The sequence below is a fragment of the Oratosquilla oratoria genome, chromosome 12 (genome assembly GCF_046742065.1).
Source record: "Oratosquilla oratoria isolate Oo_2021 chromosome 12, ASM4674206v1, whole genome shotgun sequence".
Classification (NCBI taxonomy): Eukaryota; Metazoa; Arthropoda; class Malacostraca; order Stomatopoda; family Squillidae; genus Oratosquilla; species Oratosquilla oratoria.
In genome coordinates this window covers 45,783,622-45,803,667 of record NC_134788.1, presented here as the reverse complement: position 1 = coordinate 45,803,667, position 20,046 = coordinate 45,783,622, and the positions used below count along the sequence as shown (strand labels likewise).

The 20,046-nt window shown below is 39.3% G+C and overlaps 1 protein-coding gene across 3 annotated transcripts; it reads right to left on the bottom strand.

Annotated features, from left to right (window-relative positions):
* Positions 1-1,610: 1,610 nt before the first annotated feature.
* LOC143031626 (uncharacterized) lies at positions 1,611-19,587 on the bottom strand. Of its 3 annotated transcripts, XM_076195726.1 has the most exons (3): positions 19,473-19,531; positions 6,630-6,710; positions 1,611-5,070 (listed from the first exon to the last, which is right to left on the bottom strand). In XM_076195726.1, exon 3 carries the CDS (start codon positions 4,676-4,678, stop codon positions 3,221-3,223), a length of 1,458 nt encoding a protein of 485 aa, XP_076051841.1. In that variant the 5' UTR covers positions 4,679-5,070; positions 6,630-6,710; positions 19,473-19,531; the 3' UTR covers positions 1,611-3,220. The 3 variants fall into 3 exon arrangements, with proteins under 3 accessions (XP_076051841.1, XP_076051840.1, XP_076051842.1); XM_076195725.1 differs by lacking the exons at positions 6,630-6,710; positions 19,473-19,531 and adding an exon at positions 8,465-8,757; XM_076195727.1 differs by lacking the exons at positions 1,611-5,070; positions 6,630-6,710 and adding an exon at positions 13,676-16,919 and having other exon boundaries at positions 19,473-19,587.
* Positions 19,588-20,046: the final 459 nt, after the last annotated feature.

The following is a 20,046-nucleotide window of genomic DNA, read 5'->3' as shown; positions in this document are numbered from 1 at the left end:
GAATTCCACCGTGAATACATTTAGAAAACATGCGACACATCACTTTAATAATTCACATTAAGTAAACATCATTTGAAGTCAAAACAGACTGAATTCCACAGTGAATACACTTAGAAAACATGTGACACAACACTTTAATAATTCACATTAAGTAAACATCATTTGAAGTCAAAACAGACTGAATTCCACAGTGAATACATTTAGAAAACATGAAACACAACACTTTAATAATTCACATAGCTTCCAATCTTAACCCATTAAACTCCGATGACAAGATGTCTTGTCATTTGGTCAAATAAAACAAAAAATCATAATAAAACAACAAAATGTTTGATGATCAAACAGCACCAGAAAAATATGACGTCGTCAGTCCTCCTCCTCTTCGAGGAGGAGGAGGACTGACGACGTCATATTTTTCTGGTGCTGTTTGATCATCAAACATTTTGTTGTTTTATTATGATTTTTTGTTTTATTTGACCAAATGACAAGACATCTTGTCATCGGAGTTTAATGGGTTAACGGATGTGTTCGATAAAGCCGGATACATGAGAACACCTCATCATGGTGGGTACGATCGGTGGGACCAGACTCACAGCTCACAGGATGACGTTACCACAGTTAATTTACTCAAAGAGACCGATCAAGTTCGATTCACACGCCATAAGCACACCACTTCCAATAGTTCATTTGTATAATTTTCACGTGAGTTAGAAAGGTAATGGAAAGTTCTAATAACCACTCCATGTGGTTAATGCGAGTTTCTTCGCGGAATACCTAAGACACACTTTACCTCTTGCCAGCTTCTTGTAGAACTGATGCTTCAGTGGTGGGCACGGCGGGAAATCGCGCAATGTTGCCAAGTTTTATAGTTTTAAATCATTGTCTCCGAAGGGTACGGTGTGTAATGTGCCTGTAGGAGTCAATCCATCTCTAGCAATCCCTTCAAGACAATCACTAGAGAGAAAATTATAAATCCTAATTAGCCTAAGCAGTTAACCTAATTACATAACTTATATGAGAGGTGGCAAGTGCGCAGGGATTGAAATTTCAAACCGTTGAAACAAATTCACAAGGTGATGCTTAGTTGAAATGTTAATTTGTACACAAGACACCAATTTATAATTACACGGTGGAACAACAAATTCACAAGGTTGACATACTCCAGGTTCAACCATTAAACATTCGTGACATCTCTGTATTTCGTCATCAATGGGTACCGTGTACAAAGGGTGGGAAATTCCTATGAATAGACAATTCTTTAAACTCGTTAATGGTCCAAAACTAATGGCCAAATTGGTGTTACAGACAATAAGAATAATGGCGAGTAAAATAACAAGTAGTTGTTAAAGATTCTAAGAATTCTGGCAATTTCACAGAATAGAGGAAATAACAACTTATAGGAACGAAAGTACAAATATAAAGCCTACTATATCGGCTAGGTCCTTGAACGAAAGTATTTGCAAATTATGGTTTGACAACAGACGTGGAATTTGGAAATGGATGGTGTCACAACCCCGAAAGTTGTGACAGACACTGCTTCTGATCCAAGTCAGTGAGCGAGGTGCAGGGATGACCCATCATTCAGGAACTGCAGGATACGAGAGAGGGAAGAGGGTATAAGGCTCTTTTAGCATTTTCTTTTATCAATATTGTCTTTCTTCATGGTATTCCTTAACAGTAGGTCTTTGTGGGAAACTCTATTGATTTGTTCCCTTTTCCTTATAGAATTTGATACATTAGGTAAATAATAAACATTGAAATTGTATCAAGTATTCAAATTTATTGGGCCAACAAGGACTATTTGAGGGGGAAATTGATAAGATACTTATTATCTTATTTCACTAGTTATAAAATGTGTGCACGCACGCAGGCGCATAGATTAGAAGGAACAATGTTCATCACACAAATCACTCTGGAATAGATCCTTACCAGTGTGAGTCACCATGTGACATTTGAGAGACCTGAGTGAGTCCTCATATGCTTTGTGAGACTGCTTTTTGAGAAAGCTCTATGGCACAGGTTGTGGAGAAAATAGTGTCCTCCACCACATGTGGTCCACAGGTCCTCCAATGGCTGGGGCTCTTGTAAAGAGCGGAAAAAAAAGGTGGACACAGATGGACGTCACAGAGGTCATGGGAGACTACCAGGTAAAATTCTTAATGAATCTAATATCAATATTAAACAATTAGAAGAATAGACCCAAGCTGTTTAATAAGTAGAAAAACAAGAGGAGGGAGGGGGGGTTGGAAGAAGTAACGCTAACAATCCTCCAAGGCTGTTTGATTGGGATACAACAGAACCGAAACAGCTATAAGGTTATCACTGGGCAGTCAATCTGCTGTTCCACTGTGACTTCAGGAACGACTACTGCCATGACTACAGTCTTCTGCTGGGACGGTTACTGCCACAACTATGTGGTCCTCTGCTGGAACTGGTACACTGCAAGTGCTGTAACACACAACCACAGCTATGTGGACTTCCTTTCATTCCATGGCTGCTACACATTTCACGAGGTTTGTCAAAGATAACCTAATTGCTACACTTGCTGAACGGCTTCTACCTTCATCAAACAACTACAACTGGAAATGAACAACTGGGACAACTACAAATTAGACTGAAACTGGGGTGCAAATAGAAGTAAACTGGCAAACTGTACTATGAATCAAACCCAACTGGCTACAAGTAAATCTATACTGCAACCAGGTCAGTGAACGGATTTGAATAGATGAGGTGAAGAGCGCCATCTATGACTAATTAGTCGTACACATACATGGACTGCAAAATGATTCAGGTACTCATGCTTCATGGGATCAAACAGCTTGGGTCTTTACCAGGAAAACAATAAACATTTTTTGTACATAAACAGATGACAAATTCTTTATAAATTGAACTGTAGGAATGAAGTGTGTTCACTCCTGAATGACCTTATAGGTAAAACAAAGGGAATACCATGCTGGACTCTATGTGTGTAGGTATCAATTGTGTAATTGCCTTTCTGCTGGCTTAATGCAAAACATCAGAAAAGTGTGATCTTTTCATCATAAAGGTCATACAGGAATGGCCTCTCTCCAATGTCCATCCTCATATGACTTGTAAGAGAAGTCTTATGTGAAAAACCAGAATCAAAGAGGTCACACTGGAAAGAGGCTTCTCATATGTGTGTCTTCATATGCTGTGTAGTATAACCCTTTTGTGAAAAAGCAAAGCCACACAGGTCAAACTAAAAAATCTCTCCTGTGTGGCTCCTCATATGCTTTGCGAGATAATTCTTTCTTGAGAAAGCTGCATTGCATAGGTCACACTGGAAAGGTTTCTCTCCTGTGTGGGTCCTCATATGTTGTGTGAGAGCACCCTTTCGTGAGAAAACAGAATTGCACAGGTCACACTGGAAAGGCTTCTCTCCTGTGTGAGTCCTCATATGCTTTGTGAGATTACCCTTTTGTGAAAAAGCAGAATCACACAGGTCACACTGGAAAGGCTTCTCTCCTGTGTGAGTCCTCATATGCTCAGTAAGATTACTCCTTTGTGAAAAAGCAGAATCACACAGGTCACATTGGAAATGCTTCTCTCCTGTGTGGCTCCTCATATGCCTTGTGAGAGCGACCTTAAAGGAGAAAGCAGAATAACACAGGACACATTGGAAAGGCTTCTCTCCTGTGTGGGACCTCATATGCTTTTTGAGATATGGCTTTCGTGAAAAGGCAGAATCACACAGGTCACAGTGAAAAGGCTTCTCTCCTGTGTGGGTCATCATATGCCTTGTGAGAGAGACCTTTAGTGAGAAAGCAGAATCACACAGAGCACACTGGAAAGGCTTCTCTCCTGTATGGGTCCTCATATGCTTTGCGAGAGTATCCTTGTGTAAGAAAGCAGAATCACACACATCACATTGGAAATGCTTCTCTCCTGTGTGGGTCCTCATATGCCTTGTGAGACCACCCTTTAGTGAGAAAGCAGAATCACACAGAGCACACTGGAAAGGCTTCTCTCCTGAGTGGGTCTTCATATGCTGTATAATGTGTTCCTTTCGTGAGAAAGCAGAATCACACAGGTCACATTGGAAAGGCTTCTCTTCTGCGTGAGTCCTCATATGCATTGTGAGATCATACTTTTGTGAGAAAGCAGAATCACACACGTCACACTGGAAAGGCTTCTCTCCTGTATGGGTCCTCATATGCCTTGTGAGAGAGATCTTTAGTGAGAAAGCAGAATAACACACGTCACACTGGAAAGGTTTCTCTCCTGAGTGGGTCCTCATGTGATTTACGAAATGTTGTTTTTGTGAAAAAGCAGAATCACACAGGTTACACAGGAAAGGCTTCTCTCCTGTGTGGGTCCTCATATGCCTTGTGAGAGAACTCTTTCGTGAGAAAGCAGAATCACACAGAGCACACTGGAAAGGCTTCTCTCCTGAGTGGGTCTTCATATGCTGTATAAGGTGTTCATTTCGTGAAAAAGCAGAATCACACAGGTCACATTGGAAAGGCTTCTCTCCTGTGTGAGTCCTTGTATGCTTTGTGAGATCACCCTTTTCTGAAAAACCAGAATTGTACAGGTCACACTGGAAAGGATTCTCTCCTGTGTGGGTCATCATGTGATCTTTTTGGAAACACTTTTGTGTGAAAGTTTTACTGCACAGGCCAACCTGGAATGGCTTCTCTCTAGTGTGGGAGATCATATGGAATTAGAGATGATTCTTTCATAAGATAGCTGCATTGTACAGGTCACATTGGTAAGGCTACTGTGTGGGTTCTCATATACTGTGTGAGAGAACCCTTTTGTGAGAAAGTAGAACTGCACAGGTCACACTGGAAAGTTTTTCTCCTGTGAGGATCCCCACATGATCTTTGAAGTGACTTTTGTACCATTTGAGATCATGCTTTTGTGAGGAAGCAGAATTGCACAGATTACACTAGAAAAGCTTCTCTCCAGTGTGGATCATCACGTGATATCTAAGATAATTCATGATATAGCTGTGCTGTAGATGTCACATCAGATCCTCTTCATCATGTCACACACATAGATTCTATGGTTAGCTCTTCTAAAGGATTGATGATAGTTACTCTCTTCCTGGAAAGAATGTAATCATATGTTTGACATCTAATATTTTGAGATTGTGTGATACACTACAAACCATTTAATATTCAAGAAACAGACCCTTTGTACTTGCCATAACTTGAAATAGATAGAAATACTAACAGATGAGCTGTTATTATATATTGCATTCTACTTTTTCATTGGAAATGTACTGAAAACCATCCAGTAACTACATGCATACTCACCCCATGACAACCGGAATGAATCAAATTTTGCTCTGGCTTTTTCATCATGTTACAATTTTTGGATGTGGATTCCCCACATCCAAAAATTGTAACATGATGAAAAAGCCAGAGCAAAATTTGATTCATTCCGGTTGTCATGGGGTGAGTATGCATGTAGTTACTGGATGGTTTTCAGTACATTTCCAATGAAAAAGTAGAATGCAATATATAATAACAGCTCATATATAATAACTGCTCAGTTGGCCACAGCAGTCCTATTTTAACATAACTCCACAACAATCTATGTTTGGGGTCTCATGACCAGACTCTACATATGACCAATACTAGGAGGGCTTATTGAGTTCATCTCATCTGACCCATATAGGTGATGCAAGTCTTGTCATATTAAGTAAAACAACTGTTTGTCTAATGGAAAATAAACAGTGGGTATATCTACTAAAACAATCTCAACAATCATGATGTAATCAGAAAGGACCTGTTATCTATAATCACGACAATCTGAATAAACAGCCTTACTTCAACAGCTCATATCTGTTATCACCCTGAAACCAAGAGGAAAATTTAAGTCTAACCTCTAGACCTCTACTAGTTTTGAGACTTCTCGTGGTTATGGACATGGTCCATGACATGGAATACTGACCATATTACTAATAGTTATTTCATATGCTTGCTCTCATAGCCACAGCTGACTGTGTAATAGGTATAACATAGCCTATCTTAACCCATTCAACTCCGACGACAAGATGTCTTGTCATATGGTCAAATAAAACAAAAAATCATAAAACACCAAAATGTTTGATCAAACACCAGAAAAATATGACGTCAGTCCTCGCTTCGCTGCGAGCGTAGCGAGGACTGACGTCATATTTTTCTGGTGTTTGATCAAACATTTTGGTGTTTTATGATTTTTTGTTTTATTTGACCAAATGACAAGACATCTTGTCGTCGGTGGTGAATGGGTTAAGCTTCATACTATAACAATTTAAGTATTATTTGTGAACAACACCCTCTACGAATACTACGCGTAGTATCTCTGACATGTCATGCTTTACCAAACGCGACTAAGTAACGGTGCACATGCCTACACGTTGATGATTGAGGTACAGCTGTTTCATTACCAACGATCTTAACATTTTTCATTTCCAAGAGAAAATAGGCTAACCAAATACGAATATCATATTAAAATATTCATATACAGGTGTCTCATCTTTAAATTTTTACTTGAAAAACTAATTTGCGTTTAAATAATTTTTTTTTAATAATTTCGCATAAACTTGCAGAACAGCAAGACAATTTTATAATTCTGCTCATCCACCTAACGCTATAAGCATTCAAATTGACATGTACCCATTTGAATGGGATGCAAAAGGATGGCGATGTAAACATTACATCCCCCAATGGTGGCGCCGATTTTAAGTTGCTCATTTCCTAGAAAAAAATGAGGCTATAAAACATGAATATAACATTAAAATATTTATATACAGATGCCTTACCTTTAGATTTTTACTTGGAAAACTAATTTGTTAATAACCAAATTTGCATTCAAATCGGTGAAAATTTATTTAATTTTGAAGACTTGGGCATACACTTGCAGAACAACAAGACAATTTGAATATCATGCGCATGCGCCGAACGCCCCAAGCATTCAAACTAAGCCAAATAAATTACAACGGGCCGCAGAGGATGGCAATGTAAACAGCCAACCGCGATGGTGGCGCCGTGCGTGGTTTGACGTGTAACAAATACCTTTATGATATACCAAAATTCGCTAAAACAAACACCGCTAGAGGCACCACTGTCTATGATGTCCGCCCATAGCACGTCATTTTATGCTCATGCCATTCAAATGGCCAAATTTACATTTCACGGGAAATTTAATTGATAAAAATGTCGCGCGAGTGTATTTTACTATGATCATAGTAAATTTCAACCAATCACATCATTAGTTACATATCGGTACATAGAAACATGAAAAAAATGTCAGCCTGCATTCAGCAGTAAATCAAAAATTTGTTTAGGATTTAATGAGAAAAATGAGCTAGACAAATCCAATCAACGGGCAACAGCCCCAAATAAACGGAGGCTACTATTACCACAAATTATTCTGATACCAAAACCAGGGCAGGGTATTATGGGAGAGCTGAGAAATCATAAGTAGAAAATGAGTTTTTTCTATCAGGTCGGGTAACGACAAGTTAAACGTATTTTGGCATCTCAGCTGCTGATGCAGACGTGTCCATCGAATCATCTTTGCATGCTTTATCATGATCTATACTGGTAATCTAACCTAATGTAAGGTAGTACAACCCAGTTATATCCTGCTATTGAACATTGTGTGAATAACTGCACTTGTTGATATGTTATTCCTTGGGCCGCCATATTGGATTTCCGCCACAGTGGCTAATCAAGGTAATAGTTCTCCCAACCTTCCAATGCTTGAAAAACGATGTCTAGGGCAGGCACTTCCAACCTCTCAGGTTAATTTAGCACTACGTTTCCAAAAGTGTTTTTATAATGTTATGTATATGGACACGACTGCACACTTTTTGGCCCGATTTCCTGGGACAAAATAGACCGGATTTGGTACCTTTGAAAATGCAATATCTTGGGAAATAGGACATCTAGATGGATAATTCAAATTGCATTGTACTCAGAGTAATTTTCTGCATCCCATAGAACTACTTCAGCTCAAATATCAGGAATTCTATTTTCATGTTGATCTACCTACCAAAATGTTTGCCACTCTCAATTTTCTAAAAATTGCTACCAACATTACTATCATTTTGTGATACTTGTTTATGGGGATTAAAATACTTATTGATAAAGAGCTGGAAGTAAGAATTGCAGCAGTGAGACCTTACCTGACCTAACCTATCCCCTTGGTAAATATAAAGATGTCCACTCATCTTAATTTTTTTCTTAAATAGCTATTGATACCACTATTAGTTTACAGTAGTTATATCTGGGGTTAAGAATATTCACAATGATAACACCTAACCGACTATGTAGGTAATTGCAGGTGCCAGGCTGGCAAACATGATCTTGATAAATACCCACACATTTACCCCTGCTCAGAATGCCAAATTACACACTACCAAACGGGAATTGAAGTGTAGCAAATGCCAAAAGTAAACACACTACGCATGCACTGGGCTAATTTACCACTACATGATTTCACTTACGAATTCAAGATAGGCACACTAGTTCACCCACAAAAACAAGCTCTTCAAACAGCCGAAAGAGTGCAACTCAAGGCTTGGCTGTCTATGACGTCATATGTAAATAAACATTGCCAGGTACTTCAAGAAGAATGGAGTAAAACGAGTTAAAGCTAGATAGTGACAATATTGAACTAACGGCAGGGAAATTCTTATTCGGGAAAGCAAAAATAGATGTTCAAAAGGAGAAACTGCACAAACTATGAAATGCAGGAAAAAAGATGAAGGTACAAGGCAGAGTATAAATGAAGAAAAGAAAACAAAAACAGGATAGGAATCTTTTACATATTGTTATTCTCGCGGTCGGAGTATAAAGGAAGGAAAGAAAATACAAACGAAGTGCTATATAGTCGGTTCAATCAATCAATTCACCCATCCTGAGTCCACTGCTGAACAAAGGCCTCCTTTAAAGCATTCCATGACTGCGCCAACATTTGCCACGTCACTCCTTCAAACTTTTCAACCTCGTCTCTCTATCTTCTGTCTGGTCTTCCACGCTTGCCATATCGCGGCGTCCACTCAGTAACATACCTGCTCCATCGCTTTTCAGTCGTTCGAACTAACATACCTGCCCAATTCCACTTCCTCTCTTTTAATGCCTCCACAATACCTTCCACTCTAGTTTGCTCTCTCACCCAACTTGCTCTCTTTCGGCGTTATTCCCATCATTGATCTCTCAATTCTCTGTGCAGTGCTCAGCTTTGTTTCCATCGCCTTCGTCAGTTTCCAAGTCTCACACCCGGAGATTATTGCTGGCAGAAGGCAATGATTGCAGACTTTATGTTTCAAACATAAAGAGAGAGCCTCTCAATATTTTATTATACTTGCCAAACAATTTCCAACCAATTGTAACGCGTCTTTTTATTTCATTATCATGATATTTTGTCACTTTCACCATCTGGTCTAAATAATCATACTCAACTTCTTCAAGACTCTCACCATCGATTATAATCTCTTTACATTGAAATTTCGTGTTGAACATTACTTTGGTTTTATCTTTAGTAATTTTCAAACCTTTGATACTTCTTGTTCAGTTCACTCAGCATATCTTGCAAGTCTTCTGCTCTTTCTGAAATTAGAATAATATCATCCGCAAATCTTAGGTGTAGGAAAGAGGCCAAACGCAGAGTATGAGAGTCCAATATATTTTACGTTTCGCCCAGCGGGGCTTCTTCAGAAATAACATCGATGAAAAACATTTTACTCCTTATATAGCCCGAGCCTTGAGGGGAGAAACAAACATTAAAATGGTGTACACACAATTTGCGCAAATTGCTTGTTACTCGTAATTAAAATTGCCAATGGTTTGTTTATTGTAAAAAATCCATTATTCTGATTTATATTTTCTATGAGGGATATAAACGCCGATTCTAAACATCTACGTTTCATAGTATGGTTTTCATATCTTATAATCTTGGAATTATTCCAATCAGCATTGTGGCCGGTATCGAATCTATGTTTAACAATGGCATTATTCATATTGTATGTTTTCATATCATATTTATGTTCTAATATTCTCTTATCAATACCACGGAAACTTTCACCAATGTAAACCTTTTCACAACCTAGACATGGCTCACAATAAATACCTGCTTGACGAATATTTTCCCTGCTCTTATTTCGGCTTTTAATGAGATTGCCAACTGTTACTGATCTGGTTTTAACAACATTCACACCAGCCTTGTTTAATAATGGGGAAATATTGTCTGCAACTGAGGAATTAGGTAATATGATCCTCTTTGTATATTCTTCTTTTATTTTTCCTACTCTTTTATAAATAATTCCAGCTTTCTTCTTGGCTTTTAGAATAAAATAAGGAGGGTATTTTAGTTCAGTAAAAGCGTTAAAAATTTAATTAAATTCTTCATCCAGATACTCCTCTGAACATATTCTTAAGCCTCGAAGATAAAAACCTATGATAATTCCCATTTTGGTTTTCTTATCCGTAGCAGAGTAAAAGTGTACATAATCATTATTATTTGTCTTTTTTCTAAAAACTTTAAACTTTACATTGTTTCCGTCTCTTATTAAAAGGGTATCAAGATAGGGCAACATGTTGTTAGTTTCATATTTTGCTGTAAACTTGATACTATCTACAAGATTTAACTGATTTAAAATTCTACTCAAATCTAACCTACGAGGAGCTATTATAAGTACATCGTCGACGTATCTAAGCCAGACTAACTCTCTAGGAATAATGTTGCTAAAACTGGTATTTTCTAAATGTTCTAAAAACAAGTTCGCCAGCACTGGGCTTAGTGGTGATCCCATTGGTAAACCTGCTGTCCGTCTGTAATAATCATCATTAAAAGTAAAACAACAGTTTGAAATACAAAGGTTTACTAGTCTGATAAAATCACAAACAGGTACAGGCAACTCATCATGTTCAGACAATACATTGTTTAACACTTCGATGGCTTTTTTAGTTGGTATAAACTAAAAAAGCCATCGAAGTGTTAACCAATGTGACTTCCAAGTTTTGCTTTGATTCTGTCCCTCTTTGATGTTAATATTTCTACTATTTAAGCAGTTCACTCTAAGCACCTCCCTCCCTTCTGTCCGTTTCCTCTTTCTCCATTTATCCTCCACTCTCAACTTACCTTCCTGTAAGAGGCTGGTAGACAGAGGTAGACATTAAAGTAGATAGAGGGGTAGGTGAAACGATATGTAGATTTTATATTAATTCTATATTCGGTTGTTATGAAATAATGGGCGACTGTAAGTTGCAGAGTTGCAGATTTCGCTTACCGCCTAAAGTTTGTAAAGATTGGTTGGAGTGGCGATCAAAGGTCCTGATGTGACAGAATGTGAACACAAAGCTTGTTCTACTTGTGTCACAAGTGCTTGCGTAAACAGTATTGCTTGAGACAGTATAACAGTCTTTCGGATTGGATAAAAAGGGTGGAGGAGGTAAAGTCACGCCCTAAAAAGGTGGTACTTGTTTGTAACGTTGAAAGTTATTGGATGAATTAAATTGTGACGTCGGGGTAGACTTGGCTTGGTGGGTGTAGGAGTATCCCAGGTGGGAGTTCTCTGGTGTACCTTATTTAAAGCGATGTAGAGAATTAGTGAAGAAAATCAAGAAGATTTAAGACAAGTTTGCTTACTCCATCCAGAAATATCATTAACTTGTTAGAAAATATATAGTGGAAAAATAATTAAAGAGAAGGACAAGCATGGGACCTACAGAAGAAAAATTTGCAGTGTTAGTGTCAACGAAACTAACATTCCACTAAAAAATTATCTGATATTCCTCCAATCTCTCCCCTTAGAACATGTACATCCTTAACTCTTAACCCTGGATTACTAGACATGCGTCACTTGGAATCACGTAATGCGTAGTTATAATTTCGCGGGCTGTGGTGTCCGCATAAATTGACATTTGGCAACTTTTAATGTTTACGGCGTCAGTAATGAATGTGTTGCCACTGTGAGGAGACTGAAATCCGTGCTCTGCATTTGTATACAGCCCAGGTAAGTCTTAGTGTATCCATATGGCACATGTGTTATTACTTTAGATTATTGGGGGGAAAAGTAACCTCATAATGTCGGTTTATGTGATGACAAGTTTTGAGAGGGTTCTCAAGTCATAATGAACATTGCGTTCGTCAACATGACTCACATGTTACAATATGAAGTACTACATGTTTTTTTTTTTTTTTTTTTTTGCAGCCATGAAACGAACAAAATACTATACAGATGAACAGCTGGTGTTGCTTGTGAACTCTGAAGAGTTCGAATGATGTGGAGATAACACGGTAGACTCAATAAGTGAAGCCGATATCACCACTGGGACTGTGGAAGAGGGTGCTGTGGGAGGTGGCCAACTCGGCCCTACAGTGGACCATGTGACAGCATCACCATCCATTGTGTTGCCATCCTCTGGGACTCCTGAATCGCCACAGACATTGATTGAGTGCACAGCAGGACCTAGTGGTGGTGTGAGTGCAGTGGTCACACCACACAAGGAGCAGAAGCCAACTGAGGCGGTGGTTCAGCCTCCAGCCGTCCCGTTGTCACAGCCTGCTACACGTGTCCCCCACACCTCCACCCCAAAACACAAGAGGCGTCGTACTGTACTTACTGATGAGCCCAGTGATGACTCTGACCCAGATTATATACCAGGCGACTGGAATGAACCCCGACCCCATAGTTATAGAGAGTGGAGCCAAACAAGATAATAAACGAACATCAAAGGAAATGTTTGATCCTCTGCATGTGTCACTTTTGTACCGTGCTGGGCTAAGTGAATCAAGATTCACTTTGCTTTTACGGACCATCTGTTTTGATGACCACACCACATGGGAAGAACGAACCAGGACTGACAAAATGGCTGCATTTAGGCACATTTGGGAAAGGATGAGAGATTGTATGAAAGAGTGATTGTGCCAACAGCACCATATGGGGCAAAAACATGGAACATAAGACAGGAAGAGAGGAGGAGTTTGAATGTGTTTGAGAACAGGTGCCTGAGAAGTATGATAAGGGTTACTATGCTGGATAGAACGAGACATAAGGTGGGGAGGAGAAAGGGAGTGGAGAGGGAGTTGGGAGATAGGGTTGATGAAAGAGTATTGGGATGGTCTGGACACATGGAAAGAATGAGTGAAGAAAGATTAGTGAAAGAGGTACGGAAGGCAGGGGTGGAAGGAGTGAACTTGAGGGGTGACCTAGGATGAGATGGATGAAGTAAAAGGGGCATTGAGAAAGAGGGAAATGTCTGTTGAGGAAGGACAGAAGATAGGGGTGAATGGAGAATGGTTATATATAGATTTTGCTGTCATGCATGAGGGGGAGTGGATGGGGGAAGCGGGTGATGGGTTATGTGTGAAAAATAAATTGACGTAGCTCAAAGGAATTTCTCCTCGTCTTTTTCCTTTTCTGCATGAGGGGAAGGGGAGGGGGATTGCTGATTTAATGAAGCGGCCTTGCAGTGGATGTGCTGTCATACAACACTGCTTCTGATCCAAGTCAGTGGGCGAGGTGCAGGGAAGACCCATCATCCAGGAAATGCAAGATACGAGGGAGGGAAGGGGGTGTAAGGCTATTTTAGTTTTTTTTTTATCAATATTTTCTTTGTTCATGTTATTCCTTAACAGTAGGTCTTTGTGGGAAACTCTATTGATTTGTTCCCTTTTCCTTATAGAATTTGATACATTAGGTAAATAATAAACATTGAAATTGTATCAAGTATTCAAATTTATTAGGCCAACAAGGACCATTGGAGGGGGGAATTGATAAGATACATATTATTTTATTTCACTAGTTGTAAAATGTGTGCACGCACGCAGGCGCACAGCTCAGAAGGAACAGTGTTCATCATACAAATCACACTGGAATAGATTGTTACCAGTGTGAGTCACCATGTGACATTTGAGAGACCTGAGTGGGTCCTCATCTGCTTTGTGAGACTCATTTTGTGAGAAAGCTGCATCACACAGGAGATGGTAAAAATAGAGTGTCCTCCACCACATGTGGTCCACAGGTACGGAGGCTCCCGTCTTCCAATGGCTGGGACCCTTGTAAAGAGCGGGGGAAAAAAAAAAGGTGGACACAGATGGACATCACAGAGGTCATGGGAAAATACCAGGTAAAATTCTTAATGAACCTAATATCAACATTAAACATCAATAATAAGAAGGATAGACCTGAGCTGTTGAATAATGAGAAAAACAAGGGGAGGGGGTTGGAAGAAATAATGCTAATAATCCTCTAAGGCTGTTCGATTGGGATACTACAGAACCGAAACAGCTATAAGGTTATCACTGGACAGTCAATCTGCTGTTCCACCACGATTACAGGAATGACTACTGTCATGACTATACAGTCTTCTGCTGGCATGGTTACTGCCCTATGTGGTCCTCTGCAAGTGCTGTAACACACAGCCACAACTATGTGGACTTCCTTCACTGCATGGTTGCTACACATTTCACGAGGTTTGTCAAAGATAACCTAATTGCTACACTTGCTCAACGGCTTCTACCTTCATCAAACAAGTACAACTGGAAATGAACAACTGGGACAACTACAAATTAGATTGCAACTGGGTCAACTACAAACTGGGGCGCAAATAGAAGTAAACTGGCAAACTGTACTACGAATCAAACCCAACTGGCTACAAGTAAATCTATACTGCAACCAGGTCAGTGAGCGGATTTGAATAGATGAGGTGAAGAGCGCCGTCTACGACTAGTTAGTCATTCACATACATGGACTGCAAAATTATTCAGGTACTCATGCTTCATGGGATCAAACAGCTTGGGTCTTTACCAGGAGAACAATTAAAAATTTTTGTACATAAATTGAGGACAAATTCCTTATACTGTGAACTGTAAGAATGAATTTTGTTCACTCTTGAATGACCCTACAGGTAAAACAAAGGGAATGCCATGCTGGATTCTTAGTGTGTAGGTATCGTTTGTGTAATTGCCTTTCTGCTGGCTTAATCCAAGACACCAGAAAAGTGTGGTCTTTTCATCATAGTCATACAGGAATGGCTTCTCTCCAATGTCCATCCTATGTCTTGTGAGAGAAGTCTTATGTGAAAAACCAGAATCAAAGAGGTCACACTGGAAAGGTTTCTCTTTTGTGTGGGTCCTCATATGCTGTGTGGGATAACCCTTTTGTGAAAAAGCAAAGCTGCACAGGTCACACTAACAAATCTCTCCTGTGTGGCTCCTCATATGCTTTGTGAGACAATCCTTTCTTGAGAAAGCTGCATTGCATAGGTCACACTGAAAAGGTTTCTCTTTTGTGTGGGTCCTCATATGTTTTGTGAGATCACCCTTTTGTGAGAAAGCAGAATTGCATAGGCTACACCGGAAAGGCTTCTCCCCAGTGTGGGTCCTCATATGCTTTCTAAGATTACCCTTGTCTGAGAAAGCAGAATCACACAGGTCACATTGGAAAGGCTTCTCTCCTGTGTGGGTCCTGATGTGCATTGTGAGATGACCCTTTAGTGAGAACGTAGAATCACACAGAGCACACTGGAAAGGCTTCTCTCCTGAGTGGATCCTCATATGCTGTACGAGATGTTCCTTTCGCGAAAAAGCAGAATCACACAGATCACATTGGAAAGGCTTCTCTCCTGTGTGAGTCCTCGTATGCTTTGTGAGATCACCTTTTTGTGGGAAAGCAGAATCACACAGGTCACATTGGAAAGGCTTCTCTCCTGTGTGGGTCCTCATATGCCTTGTGAGAGAACTCTTTAGTGAGAAAGCAGAATAACACAGGACACATTGGAAAGGCTTCTCTCCTGTGTGGCTCCTCCTATGCTGTATGAGATGTTCCTTTCGTGAAAAAGCAGAATCACACACGTCACATTGGAAAGGCTTCTCTCCTGTGTGAGTCCTCATATGCTTTGTGAGATCATACTTTTGTGAGAAAGCAGAATCACACACGTCACACTGGAAAGGCTTCTCTCCTGTGTGGGTCCTCTTATGCTGTATGAGATGTTCCTTTTGTGAAAAAGCAGAATTGCACTGGTCACATTGGAAATGCTTCTCTCCTGTGTGGGTCCTCATATGCCTTGTGAGAGAGATCTTTAGTGAGAAAGCAGAATAACACTGGTCACACTGGAAAGGCTTCTCTCCTGTGTGGGTCCTCATGTGATGTACGAGATGTTGCTTTCGTGAAAAAGCAGAATCACACAGGTCACACTGGAAAGGCTTCTCTCCTGTGTGGGTCCTCATATGCATTGTGAGACCACCCTTTAGTGAAAAAGCAGAATCACACAGAGCACACTGGAAAGGCTTTTCTCCTGAGTGGGTCCTCATATGCTGTATAAGATGTTCATTTCGTGAAAAAGCAGAATCACACAGGTCACATTGGAAAGGCTTCTCTCCTGTGTGAGTCCTCGTATGCTTTGTGAGATCACCCTTTTGTGAGAAACCACAATCATACAGGTCACACTGGAAAGGATTCTCTCCTGTGTGGGTCATCATGTGATCTTTGAGGAAACACCTTTATGTGAAAGTTTTATTGCATAGGCCAACCTGGAATGGCTTCTCTCCAGTGTGGGTGATCATATGAAATTTGAGATGATTCTTTCATAAGAAAGCTGCATTGCACAGGTCACATTGGTAAGGCTACTGTGTGGGTTCTCATATACTGTGTGAGAGAACCCTTTTGTGAGAAAGTAGAACTGCACAGGTCACACTGGAAAGTTTTTCTCCTGTGAGGATCCCCACATGATCTTTGAAGTGACTTTTGTACCATTTGAGATCATGCTTTTGTGGGAAGGCAGAATTGCACAGATTACACTAGAAAAGCTTCTCTCCAGTGTGGATCATCACGTGATATCTAAGATAATTCATGATATAGCTGTGCTGTAGATGTCACATCAGATCCTCTTCATCATGTCACACATAAGGATTCTATGGATAGCTCTTCCAAAGGAATGGTCATAGTTACCCTCTTCCTGGAAAAAAAAAGTAATCATATGTTTGACATCTAATTCTTTGAGATTGTGTAATACACTATAATAGGATTGTGAATGTTGTGTACACAAACCATTTAATATTCAAGTCCCTTTGTACCTAAACAGACCCTTTGTATTTGCCATAACATAAAATAGATGGAAATACTAACAGATGTGCTGTTACTATATTACATTCTACTTTTTCATTAGAAATGTACTGAAAACCATCCAGTAACTACATGCATACTCACCCCATAACAACTGGAATGAATCAAATTTTGCTCTGGCCTTTTCATCATGTTACAATTTTTGGATGTGGGGAATGGCTCAGTTGGCCACAGCAGTCATATTTTAACATAATTTCACAACATTCTATGGTTGGGTTCACATGACCAGACTCTAAATATGACCAATAATAGGAAGTTTTATTCAGTTCATCTCATCTGACCCAAATAAGTGATGCAAGTCACATCCTTTCAGATACACTGGTAAGTGGTGTACATGTGTTATTATATCAGCACAATAAATAAAATTGCAGAGGAACTTTCCACATTTTATCTTGTCATATTAAGTAAAACACCTGTTTGTCTAATGGAAAATAAATATTGGATATACCTACTAAAACAATCATGATGTAATCAGGAAGGAACTGTTATCTATAATCATAACAATCTGAATAAACAGCCTTACTTCAACAGGTCATATCTGTTTTCCCCATGAAACCAGGAGGAAAATTTAAGTCTAACCTCTAGACCTCTACTAGTCTTGAGACTTGTCATGGTCATGGACATGGTCCATGACATGGAATACTGACCATATTACTAATAGTTACTTCATATGCTTGCTATCATAGCCATAGCCAACTATATAATAGGTATAGCATAGCCTGTCTATCATAAAATTCATACCATAACAATTTAAGTATCATTTGTGAACAACACCCTCTATGACCACTATGCGTAGTATCTCCGACATGTCATGCTTTACCAAACGGGACTAAGTAATGATGAAGATGCCTACACGCTGATGATTGAGGCACAGCTGTTTCATTACCAATCATCTTAAAAAATTTCATTTCCAAGAGACAATAGGCTGAAAAATACGAATATTACATTAAAATATTTATATATAGGTGTCTCATCTTTAAATTTTTACTCAAAAAACTAATTTGCAATGGCTAATAGCCAAATTTGCGTTTAAAAAATATTTTATTCAATCATTTTGGCATAAACTTGCAGAACAGCAAGACAATTTGATAATTCTGAGCATGCACTGAACACTATAAGCATTCAAATTGACAAGTACCCATTTGAATAGGTTGCAAAAAGATAGCGGTGTAAACATTACATCCCTATTGGTGGCGCCGACCGCAGATTTGCGTGTACCTACAGTGAGACTTCTCATTAACAGAATAGAAGGGGGGTAACAGTGTCCGTTGATGTGAATAATCTGTTGATTTGGAGTGTTTTTTGGGTGGCATAGTGATTGCATGCACTAAACAACAGCACCAAAAACACAGCAAAAACAGCGCAAACACAGCTGTGTTTGTGCTGTTTTTGCTGTGTTTTCGGTGCTGTTGTTTAGTGCATGCAATCACTATACCACCCAAAAAACACTCCAAATCAACGGATTATTCACATCGATGGACACCGTTACCCCCCTTTTAGTCCGTCAATGAGAGGCAGTACTGTATCTACATATTACCCCTTTAAGCTCACTTGTGCAAATTTCCAATGATTTTAAGTGGCCCATTTCCAAGAAAAAATAAGGCTATAAAACATGAATATAACATTAGAATATTTATATATAGATGCCGTACCTTTAGATTTATACCCAGAAACTAATTTGCCAAGGTTAATAACCAAATTTGCATTTAAATCAGTGAAAATTTGTTTACTTTTGAAGAATTGGGCATACACTTGCAGAACAACAAGACAATTTGAATATCATGCACATGTGCCAAACGCTCCAAGCATTTAAACTAAGCCAAACAAATCACAACGGGCCACAAAAGATGGCAATGTAAACAGTCAACCGTGACGGTGGCGCCGTGCATGGTTTGGCGTGTAATGAACAAATATCTTTATGATATACCAAAAATCAAAATGTTTGCCACTCTCAATTTTCTAAAAATTGCTACCAACATTACTATTATTTTGTGATACTTGTTTATGGGGATTAAAATGCTTATTGATAAGAGCTGGAAGTAAGAATTGCAGCAGTGAGACCTTACCTGACCTAACCTATCCCCTTGGTAAATATAAAGATGTCCACTCATCTTAATATTTTTCTTAAATAGCTATTGATACCACTATTAGTTTACAGTAGTTATATCTGGGGTTAACAATATTCACAATGATAACACCTAACCGACTATGTAGGTAATTGCAGGTGCCAGGCTGGCCAACATGATCTTGATAAATACCCACACATTTACCCCTGCTCAGAATGCCAATTACACACTACCATACGGGAATTGAAGTGTAGCAAATGCCAAAAGTAAACACACTACGCATGCACTGGGCTAATTTACCACTACATGATTTCACTTACGAATTCAAGATAGGCACACTAGTCCACCCACAAAAACAAGCTCTTCAAACAGCCGAAAGAGTGCAACTCAAGGCTTGGCTGTCTATGACGTCATATGTAAATAAACATTGCCAGGTACTTCACGAAGAATGGAGTAAAACGAGTTAAAGCTAGATAGTGACAATAATGAACTAACGGCAGGGAAATTCTTACTCGGGAAAGCAAAAATAGATATTCCAAAGGAGAAACTACACACACTGTGAAAAGCAAGAGAAAAGATAAAGGTACAAGGCAGAGTATAAATGAAGGAAACAAATCAAAAACAGTATAGGAATCTTTTACATATTATTATTCTCGCGGTCGGAGTATAAAGGAAGGAAAGAATAAACAAACGAAGCGCTTTATAGTCGGTTCAATCAATCAATTCACCCATCCTGAGTCCACTGCTGAACAAAGGACTCCTTTAAAGCATTCCATGACCGCGCCAACCTTTGCCACGTCACCCCTGCAAACTTCTCAACCTCGTCTCTCTATCTTCTGTCTGGTCTTCCACGCTTACCATCTCGCGGCGTCCACTCAGTAATATACCAGCTCC

Coding starts and splice junctions, on each gene's coding strand:
- LOC143031626 (XM_076195726.1), bottom strand. CDS start 4,678: ATGATCTCCCACACTAGAGAGAAGCCATTCCAGGTTGGCCTGTGCAGT.